This window comes from Zootoca vivipara, chromosome 2 (assembly GCF_963506605.1).
Source record: "Zootoca vivipara chromosome 2, rZooViv1.1, whole genome shotgun sequence".
NCBI classification, from domain to species: domain Eukaryota; kingdom Metazoa; phylum Chordata; class Lepidosauria; order Squamata; family Lacertidae; genus Zootoca; species Zootoca vivipara.
This window is the reverse complement of record NC_083277.1, coordinates 117,412,879-117,433,398: the sequence shown is the minus strand read 5'-3', so window position 1 is coordinate 117,433,398 and position 20,520 is coordinate 117,412,879. Positions and strand designations below refer to the sequence as shown.

At 42.1% G+C, this 20,520-nt stretch overlaps 1 protein-coding gene across 1 annotated transcript; it reads left to right on the top strand.

The window, feature by feature from the left end:
• Positions 1-473: 473 nt before the first annotated feature.
• Positions 474-20,201, top strand: LOC118077241 (17-beta-hydroxysteroid dehydrogenase type 6). Its single transcript, XM_035100760.2, has 4 exons — positions 474-1,025; positions 13,371-13,629; positions 16,478-16,635; positions 19,014-20,201. The coding sequence occupies exons 1-4, from the start codon at positions 713-715 to the stop codon at positions 19,229-19,231; spliced, it is 948 nt and encodes a 315-aa protein (XP_034956651.2). The 5' UTR covers positions 474-712; the 3' UTR covers positions 19,232-20,201.
• The last annotated feature ends 319 nt before the right edge of the window (positions 20,202-20,520 follow it).

The window sequence follows — 20,520 nt, the reverse complement described above, 5'->3', positions numbered from 1 at the left end:
ATCAGGTCAATAAAGAATCGCTAAAGAATGGGGGAAATATGTGGATTATTTTAAAAATCTTTGTAAACATTCCCACAACATTTAACTACGTTAACAGGAATAACACAACACAAGAAGTTAAACAATAATTTATTTGGAAACTAGACAGTAACAATTATAAGGAACTAAGGGGAAATGCAGTAATAAAAGTGAAACCAGAAGATGAAACAGAAGGGGAGGGGGGTAGTCAAATTATGTTTTTTCCCCTGAAGATGTACAGAATTTTGCATCTATTTTAAAACTGAAAACTTGAAAAAACAAAAAAACAAAAACAAAATGGAGATGAAATCTTGAGCAAGTACAATATGTGATGGCAGTGATGGCAAAATAAGGTACTTGCACAATATTTCAGCTCAGTGTTGCTTATGTTTAGAGATGTAGATAGGAAAATAATGTTCCACTTTCTTAACATGTTCAGATAATAAGCAGCTAGCTGGAGCTATTATTGATACTTCTTTTAGCTTGCCTCTGCTCCAAGCAGCTCATTGCATCATGCAAAAATTCTCATTCCCCTCAACAACTCTGCAAGGGAGGCTAAATAGAGCAGTGGCAACATAAAAGGTCTTCCAGTGAACTTCTTGGTGGAGCAGGAATTAGAAACATCCTCCTCCAAGTCCTGCCAGGGGTGTTTGTGCCCTCACTCTTGCAAGCTTCTTCCCTGCAGGTTTCAGCCATGTGGCTCTACCTGGCTGCCCTGCTGGGGCTTTACTTCCTTCGCCGATGGTACCAGGAGAGACAGATGGTGGAGAACCTGACGGAGAAATACGTCCTCATCACTGGCTGTTCCTCTGGCTTTGGGAACCACCTTGCCAAGCAGCTGGATGCCCGGGGTCTGCGGGTGTTGGCAACCTGTACCACACAGAAGGGGACAGAGCAGCTGGAGAAGGTCACCTCAGAGCGCTTGAAAACCACTGTTCTGGATGTCACCAGTACAGAGAGCATTGCGGCAGCGACGGAGTGGGTGAAAGAACAAGTGGGGAACAAAGGTAGCTTTTCATTGTGTTGTTTCCATGCTCTGGATCAGGCCAGGCATTATCTGTATCATCATCTGCTTATCTTTATTCCACTTTCCCACAAAATGTGGCCAAGGTGACTCCCAATACTGTGTTTCCCCCTTTTTAAGAAGTAGCCATAATATAAGACATAGCAGGATTTCTAAGCAGTTGCGCGATATAAGCCATAACCCGAAAATAAGACATAGTGATAGACCCTTCCCCCCTCCCGCCAGCCAACTCTCCCCCATAAAAATCTCTCCCCATTTTACTGTCGCTCCAAAGACACGTATTTCTTTTAAAAGCTTGTAAAAATGCACCGTAGAGCCGTTCCTGCAGCCTCGTGATTCCCCCTCCTGTTTCTGTAAGCATTTTTAAAAATACCTGTAAAAGGATTCCAAAATATTTTTTTAGCTAGGCTGTGTGAGCTCTGCTTGCTTGGTGAAGAGGAGAAAAGTGGCATTTGCGGTGGGGAGAAGATGAAAGCACGAGGGAAAAAAGAGGGGCGATTGAAGACGCTGCCTTCCCCTTTAGGGAGAGACTCTGTGTGCGCGTCTCTCTCTCTCCCCCCCCCCCGCCTCTCTCTCTCTCTCTCTCACACACACACAGCCCACCTCTCGCTTCCCCCCACCTTTCCACCTTTTAATAGCCTTTTAAAAAGTGAGGATTCTTTTTTCTTTCCATTGCTTGTCTGTAGAGCTTCCCCTTTAAGGATTTGTACCGGTACCGGGATCGCTGCCGGTGGCGCAGTCCTTGCCTTGGGGATTAAGGACTTTCCCCTTCTCGCTGTTTAGGAGCTGCTAAACACTGCCCTACACCCTACACAAAAGTTAACATTTTGTGGGTAAGAGAAACACGGACAGGTTGTTAGGACCAGCAGATTATCTCACCCCGCTTTCTGCTGGCTCAATTGCTACTTAATTGCTACCATTTACCATCTTAATTGCTGCTCAGCTGGCTTCTTTGTTTTCTACAGTATCTCAGCCGGTAGCCTCTTTGCTATCAGTGCTACAAAGTGCTACATTGTTGGAACTTTCGCTCTTAAGTCTTGGGCAGTTGGCTGGCTGGTAGAGATCCTTATTTGCTTTAGTATAGGCTACTGCTACGACTGCATCACACAGATAGATTCCATTATACTGTACTGGTTTAAATTTAAGAAGCTCCAGTGTAGCAGATTGCTATTAAGTGAGTCCCCACCTGGGAGGGGAGAGAGAGAGAGCAGCCCTTCGGAGGAGCTCCTTCCCTCCCTCACGAACATCCCAGGGCCGGGGAGAGAGGGCTGGGCCAGCGATGCACACACCTCCCTTCCCTCAGACTCCCTCTCATGGAGCTTGGTGGTGGCTGTTGCCCGTCATTTTCTTTCAGTCAAGAGTCCTGCCCCGCAGGGAGACAGGGAGCAAGAGGGGCACTGCTCCTGATGTAATAAAAATACCGGTAAGACATTCCCTGAAAATAAGCCACCCAGTGTTTTTTTGAGGAAAAAAAGTGATAAGACGGTGTCTTAAAATGTGGGAAAGACGGTATATCAAAAAGAAAAAAGTACAACCATTTAAAAAAGTATTAGAAACAACTAAAATCAGTAAGGCAATGGGGAAGGAATTCCTTATACCTACTTATCAAACCTTTATTAGGTATTTTACAGATAAAGCCATAAAAGAGAAAATCACATATAAGAGCCTTGAAATATATATATAAAAAGGCAGCAGTTGGCTACATAGACTGATTGTATATATTTATGTAGATTATGCTCTACAGTGTCTGGGACATTCATAGAACATCTGCAGAATCTCTTGTTTCTAGGAATGTTTTGATATCTTGCCCTGACAAATGCCGAGGGAAAAACATTTAGACGGGCCAACATAAAAGCCCTACGTTGGGCTGGGATTATTAACTTAGTGACGTAATTGGCTCTGCTATCTAGGATATTTAAATCATAGAATATAGGGGAGCAAATTTTGTTTACAGCTGCCACAATATTTTGTCCTTTAGTCTAGTTAGGATATTATGGAAAATGCATTGCTCGCTAGAATTGTACAAGGGCTCCAACTCGATGCCTATAGATTCAATCTTTTTTTCAAGGTACTGATACCACCTTGATTTATAGGAGTCCTTGAGCAAATCAGCGAGCAGACTTGATTGGGAGCAGCAAAAATGGCAGCGTAATCAGTATTTAATTGAGGTGGTCCAAGCCCAATATTCCATTGTGTGTTTGCCTATTTCTGCACACATTGTTTCATATTTGATAACAGTTGGGAGTCCAAGAATATGTCTCAGAAAGCTGGAGTGAATCTTTTTAAAGTCACTGTTATATGCTTGGACCCATAGCGGGATTCCATAGAATATCTGGGATAGCACTTTTGTTTGAAATATCTGGTTGGCCGCAGGAATAAACTGATTACCTTTCTGATAATAAAAATGGGCAACTGCTGATGAGGTACACTTTGCCTGTTTTATGGCATTTGTACGATGATTTGCCCACCCTAAATTGCTCTGGAATAAAATTCCCAGGTACCTATAGATTTTCACTTGTTGGATTTCTTGCCCTCTTATTTTCCATTTCTCTAATTTCCAACCATTCGAGAAGACCAAATTTTTTGTCTTCTCATAATTTATAGAGAGTTTGTTAGATTCGCAGTAAAGGATCAGAGAAGATATAAGACGTTTCAGACCCAAGCTCGTTAGTGATAGTAAGACAGCATCATCTGCGTATAATAAGAGAGGAACTGGTTTCTGATTAAGTTTGGGGGCATGTGATTCTATTTTTTGAAGGTGATCTGGCAAGTCTGATAAAAATAAATTAAATAGAAAGGGGGCAAGAATACACCCTTGTTTTACCCCTTTCGAGTTTGGAATATCTGATGAAAGGTGACCTTTGGTGTTAAGTTTGACTTGACAGGTATTGAAAGAGTATAGATTTTTGTATTAGAATCAATCAATCAATCAAATCTTTATTGCGTTAGCATACAGCCATAGCAAAATAAAACAATACAAAAATGCCAGAGACAAGCAACGAAACATAATACAAGGTGGTATTGTTGGCGTAATAGCATTTAAATTACCCTAAGACAATGATGCGAAGGTTTAGGTGCCAGCGCCAAAAATCTAATATGCGGATATATGTGAAGCATAAAATAGCCCAAAATAGGCTCGACACATTGAGCTAAAAATATAAAAGAGAGCATTAAAACAGGTCCAGGCATAGGATTCGTATTAGAACCAGTAATTCAAAATCTATACTCTCAAAGATTACTCTCAAAGATGGCACTGAGTTAAGACGCTCTTATCGGAGCTCGAAGAAATCTTTTAAACTAAATGCCTTTGTTGCTGGCTCTCATCCTTCTTTTGGTTTATATTTCCTTTTACCACTTCGTTGTACTTTTGAACATCTTATCTTATCCACCTCAGTGCCAGGATTTAATGAAGTTAATGAAGTTTTAACGAAGTCAAACAGCCTCCGCCTCTCAGACATTCCCTCCCGGGCATTAAGGCACTCCCTCCTGGTTTCCTGTTGACTCCTCACGATAAACTTATTCCGAGTATCTTTAAGGACTTTTAATGGACTTCTAACTTCCAAAATTTAAGGCTCTTAACCCTCAAAACTACAAATCCATAAACCCATAAATTTCTCCCACCACCTCTAACTTCGTGGACCCCCAAACCTCTCAGTTATTTTAACAAACTGAGAAGAGGAAGAAAAAATACTTCAAAGGAGTGCTCTAATCAGACCCGGTTTTAAACTCCTTTTTGCAGCAGCCCAGCCAGGACTGAATGAGAATTGAATGAGATTGCGACTTCAGAACTTTATCACTATCACTCTATTTAGAAGTCTGATCTCATTGATTTAAGAAGATCTAGCAATGAGAAGAGCTAAAAGACCCAGGTGTCCTGATATGGAAACTGACTCAAAGTCCCCGGATCTCAAACAGAGTAATCTAGATAATTACCTGCTACCTCAAAAACAGCACATATCTCCTCCCAAAACCTTCCTCAACTCTTCGCATGGAAAAACAGTTGAAGAGATATCCCTAGGAATAAATGAGAAGGACAAGGCTACTACTCCCATAATCGAGGCACAAATACTAATTGATAGAAATGTGGAGCTGCTGGAGGAATGCTGCCTATTGACCGCTCAAACAGTTCAAAAAATCTTTGAACAATTACAAAACATCTCCAAGAAGCTGGATAATCCAGACGAAAGGAGGCGACTCACTCCCTTTTTGCCATCCTTAACAAGCCCCGGAGATAAACAGAACAAAAACAAATTTACACCTCTAAATCAGCTAAAAACCAGAGGAAGCCCCCCCTCACTCATTCAACCTGATACTGAGGCCATGTGAGATTGTTCTCCACATTTTTCCATATAGAGGGCCCCTACCTTACTGGGAGTCAACCTTCTGGGCCAGACATCATCTAAATCTGCTCCTAGGCCTTGAGGGTGGAAGCATTGACTTAAAAGCAATCAAGGGGCTCACTAACGATGGATATTCCAAAAAAGTTCTTCTAAGATTTGGTAGCCATAGAACCCCAACCAAAATCTTAAGGGAAAAGGCTCATTTAGCCCAGAAAGGAATTATTCCGCGTCAACACTTTGAAGATATATCACTCAGACCATTGATTGTATCTAAAAGACAGGACAAGATGAACAAGGCCATTCCACCAGAAGCCGACATCTGCCCTACTCCCGTGGAAGAACCCAGTAGATGGGAGAAACCGCAGCCAGCAACCTGGGAAACGACGCAAGAAAAATCCAAGCTCCCAAACTATGCGACTGTAGCATCAAATAACAGCTTCGCCCTCAATGCAATAGACTGGACAGTCCCAGAAGAAGAAGATTTGCTGAGTAACTTTACTAAGTTACCAGATAAAGCACAAGTAAACATACTTAGTAAACTTAGGGAAGGAATGCCATGGGATCACCTTAATTCAACCTCTATCAAGAGCTGCTAGGATTGCCAACTAATCTGAAATTCCTTTGTGCCTTTGACAGCAGCTTGTTCTGTGAAGTCGCACAATGAAACTTCATTTTGTACGAAGATAAATGTTCCTATCTGATAATGTCCACTGATCAACCTGATTCTAAAAGCACAGATGTTGTTTAGTCGTTTAGTCGTGTCCGACTCTTCGTGACCCCATAGACCATAGCACGCCAGGCATTCCTGTCTTCCACTGCCTCCCGCAGTTTGGTCAAACTCATGTTCGTAGCTTCGAGAACACTGTCCAACCATCTCGTCCTCTGTCGTCCCCTTCTCCTAGTGCCCTCAATCTTTCCCAACATCAGGGTCTTTTCCAAGGATTCTTCTCTTCCATCTCTAACCAATCTTTAAACTTGTTAAGTAGGTGATTTGCGTAGAGCTTACTGGTCACGCTTAATAGGCTGATTGGCCTGTAGTTCGCTGGGTCCCTTCTGTTACCCTTTTTGAAGAATGGAACTATTATGGCTGTTCCCCATTCCCTGGGGATGCGGCCAGTGTCATCCATGTGTGTAAAGAGGGCGGCTAGAAAAGGTGCCCACCAGTCTGCTTGTGCTTTAATTATTTCTGGCGTAATGCCATCTAGGCCCGGGGCTTTGGCCGTTTTCAGTTGGTTGATATAGGCTTTCACTTCGGTTACTGAAACTGGGGGCCATTTTGCCAGTTGTTCTGTTTTATGGATCTGGGGTGGGGGTTCAACGTCCTCATACAGAGATTGGAAAAATGATACCTAGAGATTTGGTGGAATTTGTGAGGTTAGGGGAGAGTTAGTTTTGTGGGTGCCGGAGGCCACCAGTTTCCAAAATAATGTTTGGTCTTCGGATTTTGCCGCACTGATTAATTCCGCCCAGCATTTTCTGCTGTACGTGTTCTTTTGTTGAATTATTAGCTTTTTGTACTCTTTTTTTTTGTTGGGTGCGGACAGCATGGTAGGCTTGCTGTCTGTCCGCCTTTTCGGCTATCAGGGCAGCTTTGTATGTATTTTGTAGGGCTCTCTTAGCTTCCAGGCAGGTGTGGTCGAACCAGGGTTTATTTGATAGTGGTGGTTTGTTGGGCTTTTCCCCCTGAGGTGTTGAATAAATGCGGTTTTAATTCTTGGAGTAGGCTCTCATACACTGTGATTGGGTCCTCAGGCTTGGGAATCACCCTGGAACCATTTAAGATTGTGCAAAGTTTTTCAGGGGTTAGGATCTCCTTCAATTTGGAGCCAAGGGCTAAGGTCCATTTGACTCTGCAGCCAGGTCTCAGCGGGGTATATTGTCCTGAGAAAGGGTGACTCGATGAATGGAAGTACTTTTAAATTTTCTATTTTTGGTAATAGTTCTTTATCTGCCAGCATGTAATCGATTGTGCTGGTTTTTGCCCCAGACATGTATGTGAATTCCCCGGGGATGTCACCTCTGGTAAACCCATTTAGGATATGGAGACTTAGCTGTCGGGAGAATTTGAAGAAATTCTCCAGTGAAATTTGAGTGTTGGTCCTTTGACTGCCTTGGTAGTTGGGAAATTTCTGGGCTGGAGGCATCCGGGTATCCAATTTTGTGCCTGCATTTAATTTCTAAGCTGGAGTCATCCGGCCCTAACATTGCATTTAGGTCACCCACCAGCAGGACCTTTGCTCCCAGGAAATCTGCTTGCAGTGTCCTTATTAAATAGTGGGTAGACAACACAGCGGTTCTTCAAGAAGCTCTTTATTCGGAAGCCAGAACAGAACTGAACTGCATTGCTGAGCCGGCCTGCTTTTATAGAGGCTGGCTCAAACAATGTATCAAGCATAATTGAAAGTTCCCTCCTAAAGTTCCCTCCTAAAACAACTGACAAGGACCTGAGGACCTGAGGGGAAACTATATACACTAATACATAACAGTCCTGACATATGAGTCCAGTCTTGACTGGGCAAAGGATGTGGGGCATAATATAATGGTGGAGGAGTGGGAAAGGTTGCGGAAAAAGTCCATTAAGTTAAAAGATGTTACATTCTTTTTATACGCCACAACAGCAGCAAGAATTTTGATAGCAAAGAAGTGGTAAAGGTAAAGGTAAAGGGCCCCCTGACCATTAGGTCCAGTCGTGACCGACTCTGGGGTTGCGCGCTCATCTCGCATTATTGGCCGAGGGAGCCGGCGTATAGCTTCCAGGTCATGTGGCCAGCATGACAAAGCCGCTTCTGGCAAACCAGAGCAGCACATGGAAACGCCGTTTACCTTCCCGCTGTAGCGGTTCCTATTTATCTACTTGCACTTTGACGTGCTTTCGAACTGCTAGGTTGGCAGCAAAGAAGTGGAAGACACAAGAAATACCAACGGTGGAATAATGGCAGATGAAAATGATGGACTATATGGAATTAGCTGAATTGACCGGGAGACTCCGTGACCAGGGAGAAAAGTCAGTGAAAGAAGATTGGAAGAAATTTAAAGATTATTTGAAGAAATATTGCAATATTAATTGGTTTGAAATGGATTTGGAAATGCATATAATGTTGTAGTTTTAGAGATTATTTTAAGATTAAGGATAATATGAAAGAAAGATAGTTAATGGTTAGATTTAAAATAAGTATAGATAAGTTTAAAATATGTTTAAAAAGTTAGGAAGTAGAAATTGCTAAAGTTGAAATACAGTGAAACACAGTATGGGGGGATATGAGGAAGTCACCCCAAAATGATTAGAAAGGATGAACAATTGTGAAAAGTATATTTTCTTTTATATGTTCTTGTTTTCGTTTGTAATGTTGTGTTTTCTTTTTTCTTTTTGTTGTGTTATTTGTTGTTTATATATTTGTTTTCATAAAAGCAATAAAAATTTTTTGGGGAAAAACAACGATGGATTTTTCAGCTGCCCACGTCTCCTGGAGGGCGATAATATTGAAGTTTTGACGGTAGAATAACGGAATATCGGTAGAGTGGGATATGCATCTGGCCCAGCCGGCTACGTTCCAGGAGAGGATGTTTAAGGCAGTAGTTTTTTCTTGGGGTTTTTTGTTTCTGGTTCTCTCAGCTGTTTTCTGCCGCTGACTCCTCTGAACCTTGTAGTTTGTCTTAATTGTGCCAGATTGTGATGATATGGAAGAGCCTTTATGGGGAGGGACTGAATTGAGGGTATTAGTGTGTCCATCCGGGCAGCCGCCCGCTGACTCCTGATTTCAATCCTCTGTGTGGATAGCTTCCAGGGTGCCCAGGCAGTCCATGAAAATTGGACCGATTCCTGGCGCTGGCACCACTAGTTCGATTTGTTGTATTTTGGGTTGTGGTATTGGAGGAGGCGCGGAAGGAGACAGAAATAGACATGTCTTCATTTGTTGAGGGCTTTGATTTGTGGTTGGTATAATTAAATTCCAAAGGAGGGGGCTGGGCTAGGAGTTGTAGGAACTTCCTTATGTTCGAGAGTCTTTCAATTAGAGCAGGGGTCAGCAAACTTTTTCAGCAGGGGGCCGGTCCACCGTCCCTCAGAACTTGTTGGGGGCCGGACTATATTTTGAAAAAAATATATGAATGAATTCCTATGCCCCACAAATAACCCAGAGATGCATTTTAAATAAAAGGACACATTCTACTCCTGTAAAAACACCAGGCAGGCCCCACAAATAAACCAGAGATGCATTTTAAATAAAAGGACACCTTCTACTCATGTAAAAACATGCTGATTCCTAGGCCATCCGCGGGCCGGATTGAGAAGGCAATTGTGCCGCATCTGGCCTCCGGGCCTTAGTTGGGGACCCTGGGATTAGAGCATCCTGGGTACATTGGATCTGCTCGAAGTGGTTGGTTAGGGGATGTTCTTCCTTGATGGGGAAGTCCTTTACTAGCTTATTTGATGGTGATGAGATTTTATTCCGCGTTCCTACCTGTTTGGGAATGCCCGCTTCATAGGGCGGTGGCTTGCCATTTCCACCGCTGTTGGCTTTTGTAGAGTAGGTTTTGATTTTTGGTCTGCCTGGCCTGAGGGCTCCAAAAAGCGGAAGAGGGTCTTCAGTATTTTCGAAGAAGCGATGCACTAGCAAACCTGCCCTCAGGAAATTGTCTTTGTTTGACAGGATCCGTTTAATATCCATCCTTAAAAGTCAGTATAGCTCGGTTTACGGCCGTGTCGTAAGGGAGAAATTTCATATCAATGATGTTTTTTTGCTGTCATGAGGCCTCTGGTGACTGTGTTAATTTTTTCAGGAATGTTTTCTTTTCTCTTGGCATAGGATGGAAGGCATCTTTTCAAGGGTAGAATTGAAAGGACCAGTTTGTGTTTATTCAGTTTTAGCTTCCAGCATGTCTGTGGTGTTTTATCTTAAGCCTTTTCTGGTGTGTTGCGATGGCCAAGCTTTCCTTGAGGCGCCTTCAGCAGGGGTGCCTGCTTGGGAACTGAAGCTTCCAACGGATTTGCCGATTCTCCACTGGGTTCTGGTAGGGCGTGGTGCTTTTCCTCAGCGTGTTTAGGTAGTTCATGTGAATTTGCGATTTTCTTCTGGGAAAAGGGGGCCGATTTCTTTGATGTTAATTTCTCCAGCAGCTTGAAAAGCTTTTGGAAATTCATTCCCCCCCCCCACTGCCACTCAAGGTTCCCTTTCGTCCTCTCAATTTGATGTTTTTGGGCTTTTTCTTATTTTGCATTGGACATTTTCTCTTTAGTCATAGCTGCCAAGTTATCCCTTATTTTAAGGGATTTTCCCTTATGCTGAATAGGCTTCCTCGCGAGAAAGGGGAAAACTCGGCAGCTATGTCTTTAGTGCTGGCTTTTTAGAAGCTGGGGGCCCTCCCTCTTGTACTGATTTATTTCTGCTTGTTTTTTTGAGGTCGGGTCCCGGCTTGGATTCCCCACCGTTATCTTATGACTGGGTGTCACTTCGGGGGGGAACAGCCGCTTGGCTCTTGATTAATTCAGTTAGGGTAGTCACAGATTCAGGCTTTCCGATAGGAAATTTTTTAATTAGCTTGAGTTCTTTGCTTAACTGTGAGAAATGGCTTTTGAGTAGCTCATCAAGTATCCCAGATAAATAAAGGATAAAGTTGTCCAGGTGCTGTAATCTTGAGCTGTTTAGCCATTCATCTGATTCAGTCAGCATCCCTCAATGTCTCTCCAGATGGAGAAGGTGTAGGGGGCTCATTTAACCTGGTTTCTAGGTTTTCCAGGAAACTCTCCTGTTCCAAGCTTGCTATAAGCCCCTGTTTAGCTTATAGCTTGTTTTAATTCAGTTGCTAGGTCCACTCCCCCTCCTCTGTCGTTTGTTTCCCCCTCTTTTCCATACCGGATATGTTCCACAGACCATTCATGAGCAGGGTATTTTCCTGGATTATTTGCTTCTACGGTCTTAGGTTGGAAGTAACTTGAGATTTTGGCCTGCTTTTCTTTTTTTTGGGGGGGGGGGTTTGTTGCTGGTTGTATGGAAGATATGCCCATTTCTTTGCAACATTTTCTTATTAATACCATGCTCAGTTAGAGCTACTTTATCCTATCCCCAGTTTTAAGGGCTTTGTTGGTGTTGCTGGGAGAGGGGAGTTCAAAATTGTTTTGAATTACTTCAGGGGGAGAGAGAGATTTGTAGGCCCTTCCAGGCACTCCAGGAATCCTTTGCTGATAAAAGTTAGCAGTTTTCTGTCTAGATTAAGCCTTTTTATCAAGGTACAGTGGTACCTCTACTTACAAATAACTCTACTTACGAATATTTCTACTTACGAATGGAGCTCCGTCCGCCATCTTGGATGCGGTTTAGATAGGATTTTTTCTACTTACGAATTTTTAGATAGGGTTGCTTCGACTTACAAATATTTTCTCCCAATGCATTCCTATGGGATTCGACTTACAATTTTTTTCGACTTACAAATGTGTGTTCAGAACGCATTCAATTTGTAAGTAGAGGTACCACTGTAGTTTGAAGAAAAAGCTCCTACTCATGCAGCCGAGACTCAGAAGCGACATGCCCCAGCGCCATCTTCCTCGTAATCCCACTCACTGTATCCAGTCCTTGTAATATGTTATGTCCCCCCCCCCGGTGGTTGCTGTTATTCTTCATGCCTTGGGTGGAGCTGATATCCCAATGTTGTTCCAGAAATTTCTCCCTTGCTCCACCCCGTGCTTCATTGTTTTGCAACTTTAACAAATCCTAGAATACATATCAACAAAAATATAGACCACAAGAATAATACTACATCCACACTTCCAAAAACTAGCATAAGTCCAAATGTTATGCTAGGTGGGAACCTGGAACAAAAACTGTTTCTTCTTCTTCTTCTTCTTCTTCTTCTTCTTCTTCTTCTTCTTCTTCTTCTTCTTCTTCTTCTTCTTCTTCTTCTTCTTCTTCTTTTGAAATAATTTTTATTTGATTTTTACAAGATTATAACAATACCAAATACATATCCACTTTCAGAGATTTCTCTGAATTTTCAGACTTCCCATCTTCCCCTCCATGGGTCCTGTTATCAAGCTGCATATTATTTCCCCATCCAAATTTTATGTCTCTCCATTTTATCCATGATAATTTCTACATTACAAGTGTTATTGCAGTCCTGCTAATGTTTTCATCTGCTTACAGCGGTCTCTCAAGTCAATTGTAAATTTGTCCCATTCTTTATTAAAGTTTTGGTCTTCTTGGTTCCTGAGCTTTCAGGTCAGTTTTGCCCTTTTGGCATAGTCCAACAGCTTAGTTTGCCATTCTTCTCTGGTAAGGACTTTGTCTTCATTCCATCTATGGGCAAGTAACATCCGTGCAGCTGTCGTCAGGGGCGTCGCAATGGGGGGCGATGGGGGCGGTACGCCCCGGGTTCCACTCTGGGGGGGAGGTGTCACTTGGCTGGAGGCTCGGCTTGGGAGTCGTGGGGGTGGGGGCGCCAAGTGGCACCCTCCTGCCGCACTGCACGGATTGGAGTCGCCGGGGGGCGGTGATACCCCGCTACGTAACACGCATGCGCAGCAGGATGCTGCACATGTGTCGTTACGTGGCAGAGTATCACTGCCCCCCGCACCTCCAAATCCGTGCGCCTCCAGCTACAAACTCTGGGTAGAAAGCCCGCCACACTGAGCGGGCTTTCTACCTGGAGTTTGTAGCTGGAGGTGCACGGCTTTGGAGGCGCAGGGGGGCGGCTATACCCTGCCATGTAACGACGCATGCATCGTTACGTAACATGCATGCGTTGTTATATAGTGACGCCGCGCCCCCCCCCGGGTGCATGGCAATTTGCCGCCCCGGGTGTCATGGCACCTCACTACGTCCCTAGCTGTCGTTGCATACATAAAGTCTTTTCTGTTCTTTTGGGATCTTGGTACCTACAATTCCTAATAAAAAAGCTTCTGGTTTCTTTAGAAAAGTTATTTTAAAAATTCACTATACAGTATATCATTTCAATTCATTTCCTTTGGGAAATAATAACTGTCTCTTCTTGCACAGGGCTCTGGGGCTTGGTGAACAATGCGGGAATATGTGTCCCAGCAGGTCCCTGTGAATGGCTGACCAAAGATGACTTTGCAAAGGTGATCAATGTCAACCTTCTTGGGATGATTGACGTGACGCTACACATGCTGCCCCTGGTGAGAAGAGCCAGAGGGAGGGTGGTCAACATCTCCAGTGTGCATGGACGACTGTCATGCTTTGGAGGCGGTTACGCCCCATCAAAGTATGGTGGAGAAGCCTTCTCTGACACCCTGAGGTAAAAACAAGCTCTGTAGCTCACTTTTTGGTTTGGTTTAGTGACATGGTGTTCCTCCAGGTGTAGGGAATAAAAAACAGTTGGTGGGAAATAAGGTTGTTGTCAAGGGCTGAACCTTGAATTACAGATCAAAAAGCAGACTTTGCACTGTTTGAGAGAAAAGGACCCAGGCTCATGCTATGCCCACACTGGGTCTGAAATACATTTCCTCATCTCCAGGTCTGGGGGGAAATAAGTTTTTTTTCAAAATGCAAGCCTGATATGAGAAGTGAGGGAGAGGGTGGGTGGGTGGACTCCACAGATCTGATTGAATTTGCTCCACCATCTATGATAGTGATGGGCAACCTTTTGAGCTTGGTGTGTCAAAATTCGCCAAAAAACCGAGCATAACTCGGGTGGTGTGTCACTTGGAGAAAAAACACCATAATTTCGTGATATTTATAGTTTAAATAACAAAAATGTATAATTGTAATATATAACTGTATTTAATAAACCAAAAACCAATTATTTAACCTAACCAAACAAAAAAAAACCTTATTTATCACAAAGTGCCCAGAGTTGTTTAGCTTTTTGGGGGGAGCTGCTGACCAAAGTTTGGGAGGTTTTTTTGGGGGGGGGGGTCCAAAAGTTGCTTTCTTTTTTTGGGGGGATGCCCCAAAGCTGCTGCGCTTTTTTGGTGGAAAAGAGAACAGAAATAAATGACGAATAAACCATTCGCTGGAATTAACACACAGCACCGACATAGTCTGCCAAAGCGCCAAAAACCCCATCACAGAATGGGTTAAAAAACGAACGCTGTTACACCCAATCATCTGCCATAGCGCCAGAAAAAACAGCACAGAAAGGGTTAAAAAACAAACCTCTGGCCACCAGCAACAACAACAACAAAAAGGGATCCGGGTTTTAACAGCGGAGACAAGCTGTAGCGTGAGGAGGAGCGGGAGAACATATGGGGGGAAAACAACAACAACAGCGTGAATAGGCCGATGGGGCGCGTGCCAGCAGTGAGGGCTCTGCATGTCATGTCTGACACGCGTGCCATAGGTTCGCCATCACTGATCTATGAGAACCGATCACCTCCGCCAGCCCACCCCCACCCCGCAGACCCCCAGATGAGGATGCAGCCGTGGGAGCACAGGTGCCAAACCACCCAGCCAACTACCTCCCGGCCATTTGGTGAGGGTGGACGGAGAAATTGTGGCTGGTACTCAAAGATGGTTGGTGGTGTTTTGAGGCATGACAGCATCTTTAGAACAGTAGATCACCTGGGGGTGGGGCACCAGAAGGGGCAGGCTGGGTTACAGAAGGGCCAGCTGCCTCCTCCTCCGCCACTACTACTGCCTGCACCACTTTGTTGTTTCTGCTGGAATCCACACAGGGACATCAAGGGGCTGCAGGGTCCCTGCCAGAGATCTTGGCACAATTAGGACATGTTCACCTTTCAAATTCCAAAAAAGGGGGTGCTAAAAAGTTGTAACATGACTTGGGAATTCAAAATATATTTTGCTTAAATTGATACAATTTAGTTTTGCTTGGTGTGAAATTGCACAGAAATCATTAAAAATGATTGCCAAGGACTTGCAGTTATATTATTATTATTATTATTATTATTATTATTATTATTATTATTATTAAGCACTCATTACCTGACATTTTCAGAAGGCAAAATAAAAATTCTATGATTTGCTGAGAGCAGCTGATGTGCTAACTGTTGCCAAATCAAAACAGTAACAGCAGATTTGAATTTCCCACACCCAAACGCATACTTTTAAGACCCTTCACTGAAGAAATTTGCAAACATTAAGCTTCCGCCCCAAAATAACACGCCCTAATTGGCACATGGCCAAGGTGTGCAGCACTCAGGCACATGCCAGGAGAAAGGAAAGATGAGAGAGTAGAACAGTGATGGTGAACCTATGACACGCGTGTCAGACGTGACATGCAGAGCCCTCACTGCTGGCACGCGCCCCATCGGCCCATTCACGCTGTTGTTGTTTTCCCCCATTTGTTCTCCCGCTCCTCCAGATTGTCTCTGTTACAGCTTGTCTCCGCTGTTGCTAGTAGCCAGAGATTGGTTTTATAACCCTTTCTGTGCTGTTTTTTCTGGCGCTTTGGCAGATTATGATTGGGTGTAACAGCATTCGTTTTTTAACCTGTTCTGTGCTGGTTTTTTGGCACTTTGGCAAACTATGTCGGTGTTGCATGTTAGTTCCAGCGAAGGTATTATTTGTCATTTATTTCTCTTCTCTTTCACCCCCCAAAAGCTCAGCAGTTTTTGCACCCCCCCAAAAAAACCTCCAAAACTTTGGTTAGCAGCTCCCCCCAAAAAGCTCAACAACTCTGGGCACTTTGTGATAAATAAGCGGTTTTTGGTTTGGTTTGGTCAAATAGATTTTGGTTTATTAAATACAGTTATATATTACAATTATACAGTTTTGTTTTTTAAACTATAAATATCGCAAAATTATGGTTTTTTTTCTTGAAGTGACACACCACCCGAGTTAAGCTCAGTTTTTTGGCGAATTTTGACACACCAAGGTCAAAAGGTTGCCCATCACTGGAGTAGAACAACCAGCTAAGAAGGCAGGCAGAGGGCAGCCTGGGTGGCTGGGCGACCCTGGCGCAGACCCCGTTTGCTCCTGCTGAGGGCCCCCTCCCTCTCGCAAGGCTGCAGCACCCCCCCGCTTGGCTGACTGCCCTCTGCCAGGCCGACAGCCCTGTTCCCCCAGGATCCCAGGCGCCTAATTTGTTTAGCATGCCTGAGATCTTTCCTAGCAGTCAAACAATCCACTGTTTTTTAGACTTCCGTAGGAAATGATGTTTCTTGACTTTTCCTCCCCCCATTCAGAAGAGAGGTCCATCATTTTGGAGTCAAAGTCAGCGTTGTTGAACCAGGTACTTTCAGGACAGCCATGCTGTCAAAATCACGTGAGTCCTACGAACCTTTATGGAGCCGGTTACCTTCTGACCTCAAGGAATGCTATGGGCAGCAGTACTTTGAGCAATGTGAGTAGACATGGGGGAGAAAGTCAGTTTGGTTTGCATTTCAATGCAAAGCTACCTAGTTCACACTTTTTTATATATATAAAATATTATCTTTATTGAGATTTTAAAATAAGACATATACAACAGCAATAACAGAGGAAAAAAAAGAACATACAAATATAATGGAAAAAAGAATAGATAAATAAAGTAAAAAGAAGACTAAACAAACAGACAAACAAACTAAACATTAATAGAAAAATTGAACTCAAATCTTAATATAACATAACATAACCTGATATAACATAACTTATCATAAAATGACATATCAAACAATCCGTATCTGAATCCATATTTAGATTGGTAAATTTATAATAGAGGAAAAAAAGGATCATGTTTAAAAAGATTTGAAAAGATATTTCAAATTACGCAATACTAAAATCTGTTATCCCACCCCCTTCACCCCCCTCCACCCTATCGTGACTTCCAACCTCTCCTATATTCTGATTTAAATTTCTCTGATGTTCTGCATACACTTATCTGACTTGGTTCTTTCTTTAATTTCCTTGGTCCTATTTGTACCCCTCATAATTCCGCTATAGGTTTCACCTTTTCCACTTGTTTCTGTAAGTATAGTTTGAGTGGTTTTCAGTCTTCTCCTGCTTTCTCTTCACTTAAACCTTTAGATAAACCTACCTTAATTGCTAGATTTTGATAATTTATTAATTTGATCAGCCACTCTTCTTTACTTGGTATTTTTTCACTTTTCCAATTTCTGGCAACTAGGAGTCTGCCCGCTGTTGCATGCATCAGCACACACCTGTCTTTTGCTTTGATCTCCTCGCTCAGCATGCTCAAAAGAAAAATTTCGGGTTCTTTTTTAAAGGAGTATTTAACTATTTTTTTTAATTCTTTGTATATTTCGTCCCAGAACTTCTTAATTTCCCTACAGCACCACCATATGTGTATGAAAGTGCCTACTTCATCCTTACACCTCCAGCAGATGTTACCTAGTTCACACTTAACAAAACAACACATGAACCAACGAAACAACACATGAACCAAAATTCAGACTCATGTAAATTTAGTAATGTGCTTTCCCCAAGCAATAATGTGTACAAAATTACATACTGTTACAAAAGCCTGGTGCCTGCCCCTCTCAACAACTTTGCTCCCCCCCCCCAAAAGTCATGCCAAGAGGCATTCCAATCCATATCCCAATTAAAAAAACCCTGGTATTTATTAATTTCTAGGGCTTACCTATATCTATAACAATACATTAGTAGGAAGTATGTATCAAAAGTGAAGCTAGTATACAAGAATACTCTGTGTTAGAGAAGATTGCTTGCAATAATGTGTATATTGTGGGAAATTGCATATAAAATATTAAGAGAAATTAGCACTAAAATGCTGGTAAAAATTTGTGGTTAAAAAGCACCAACTGAAATATGGAGAACTGAACTTAAAGGTTAGGGAAATGAGAAATAGAATCTAAAATTGACAGGTTGAGCCATCCCTGACTTAAATTTCCTTTTTCATTAAATTTCATTAAACTTTTATTTTAAATTTTAAATTTTCATTAAATTTTATTAAACTTTGAAAGAAAATATACAAAGGTTAATATCAAATATCTTGTTATCAATGATAAAAACTAATTTAATTAGAAACACAAATCAAAAGGAGGAAAAGGAAAAGAAAAAAGGAAGAAAAAGAAAAAAGAGAATTCTTTGTCTGTCAGCTATATATAGAAAATTATTCAAAACATCCACTCCAAGATAACACCCAATGATTCCACTTTCTATAAACCAATATTTCCATTAATCCTCAAACCCAGATATCATAAATTCATTTTCCTTTTCATGCAAAAAAGTATATAAGGAGTTTCCAATCTTTAATAAATACTGACAATGATTAGAGATTAAACATGTCAACTTTACCATCTCAGCTAAATCCAATATTTTTTAACATCTATTCCCTCATGGTAGATAATGATGAAGCTTTCAATCTTTGTGCATAGAAAAGTATTGCCACTGTGATCATGTATTGAAATAATGTGCCATAGTCTTTTTCTAATTGTCTATCCACTATTCCTAGCATTCATCTGGCGTCAAATGAATGTTAAACTTTACAATATTCTGCATCAATGTATGTATTTGAATCCAATATTTCTTGGCATTTTTACAAGTCCACCAAGCCTGACAAAATGGGTGTTCATATTTTTTACACTTGCAACAAACATTTCCAGCACCTTTATACAGTCTAAATAATTTCACCGGAGTTAGATACCAGTGGTACATCATTTTATATAGCTAATCTATACCTTCAGCTTCCAAAAGATTCTGGTTGCCTCCTACGCTGTTGCAGGGATAATGTTTCTTTTGCTTCATATTTCTCACAAACAGGTCGCAAAGTAGGCGAAACTATCTTCAAGACTGGCAGCGACAACCTTCACCTGGTCACCGACTGCATAGAACATGCCCTGACATCCTGCTCCCCTCGCACTCGCTACTCTGCAGGCTGGGATGCAAAGCTCTTCTACCTTCCTGCCTCTTACTTGCCAACCACCATCACTGACTTCGTAATGGGCTGGATTTGGCCTAAACCAGCTCAAGCAGTATAGGGTTGTTGTTGTTTTAAAAAAGTGACTATAGAATAATCAAAACATACAATACAACAAAGTAAAGAACCAAGAGGCAACTTACTATTATAGTTCCCCAATTCATAATTAGATATTACTTTGAAAGACAGAAAGGTTCAATCCCAAGATTGATCAAGGAAAATTGGAATTTTATTTTCATGGAAGCAAAGAGGGCTAGTAGTAATGAGTATTCATATTTATTTAATACCAAATCAAATCAATTATGGTGGGATTGCTCCAGTGTTTTTTTAAGTTTTTTTTTTAATAATCCATTGGTTTAGCAGTGCATCTTGAAACATGTATCAAATGAGTCTTTCTCCCCCTGAAATTGCAATATGTAGGGATTTATTAAACCAGATGTTAAGGGGAAAGTCTCATATTTCTCCATCCTTACCAGATGGTCAGTCTGGCTGCAACCAGCAAATATAACAGTTTTGTAGACTAATGATGTATTGCCATCTTCAACTATTGATTACGAACATCGTTGGACACCTGATGTTAACTCGTCTTCCTACAGTCTCAGATTCTTTTGTAAAACTCATCTCCAGAACTTAGGTACAAATTTGCGGTCAACCAAGTTCATCTATTTGAAGGAGTTAGTAAAGGGACAGCTGAGGGATGAGAAATTTGCTAAAAAAGAAGAAAATGTTAATTGAAGATAAATATGTAAAATAAGCATATTTTAGGGCTTGCCGATCAGAAGGTCGGCGGTTTGAATCCCCGCGACGGGGTGAGCTCCCGTTGCTCGGTCCCAGCTCCTGCCAACCTAGCAGTTCGAAAGCACTTCAAAGTGCAAGTAGATACATAGGTACAGCTCCAAGTGGGAAGGTAAATGATGTTGCCGTGTGCTGCTCTGGTTCCCCAGAAGCGGTTTAGTCATGCTGGCCACATGACATGGAAGCTGTGTGCCAGCTCCCTCGGCCAATAACACGAGATGAGTGCCGCAACCCCAGAGTCAGTCATGACTGGACCTAATGGTCAGGGGTCCCTTTACTTTAATTAGGGAACCGCTATGTACAAACATGCAGAAACAATATGTAAAAATAAATAATATAAGGGAGCTGAGGGAAGTCTGGGGAGGGGGGAGGGGGAGGGAGGGGAGGGAAAAAAGGGGAAATAGAGATGATTGTAGTATTGACAATTTGTATTGGTTTAACATTGATAAATAAAAATTTAAAAAATTTTTTTTGTTTTGATGCACTATAAATTTGAAAATGAATAAAAATTAATTGGCAGATTTGCAGTTCCAACACATGTAGAAGTATGTTCCC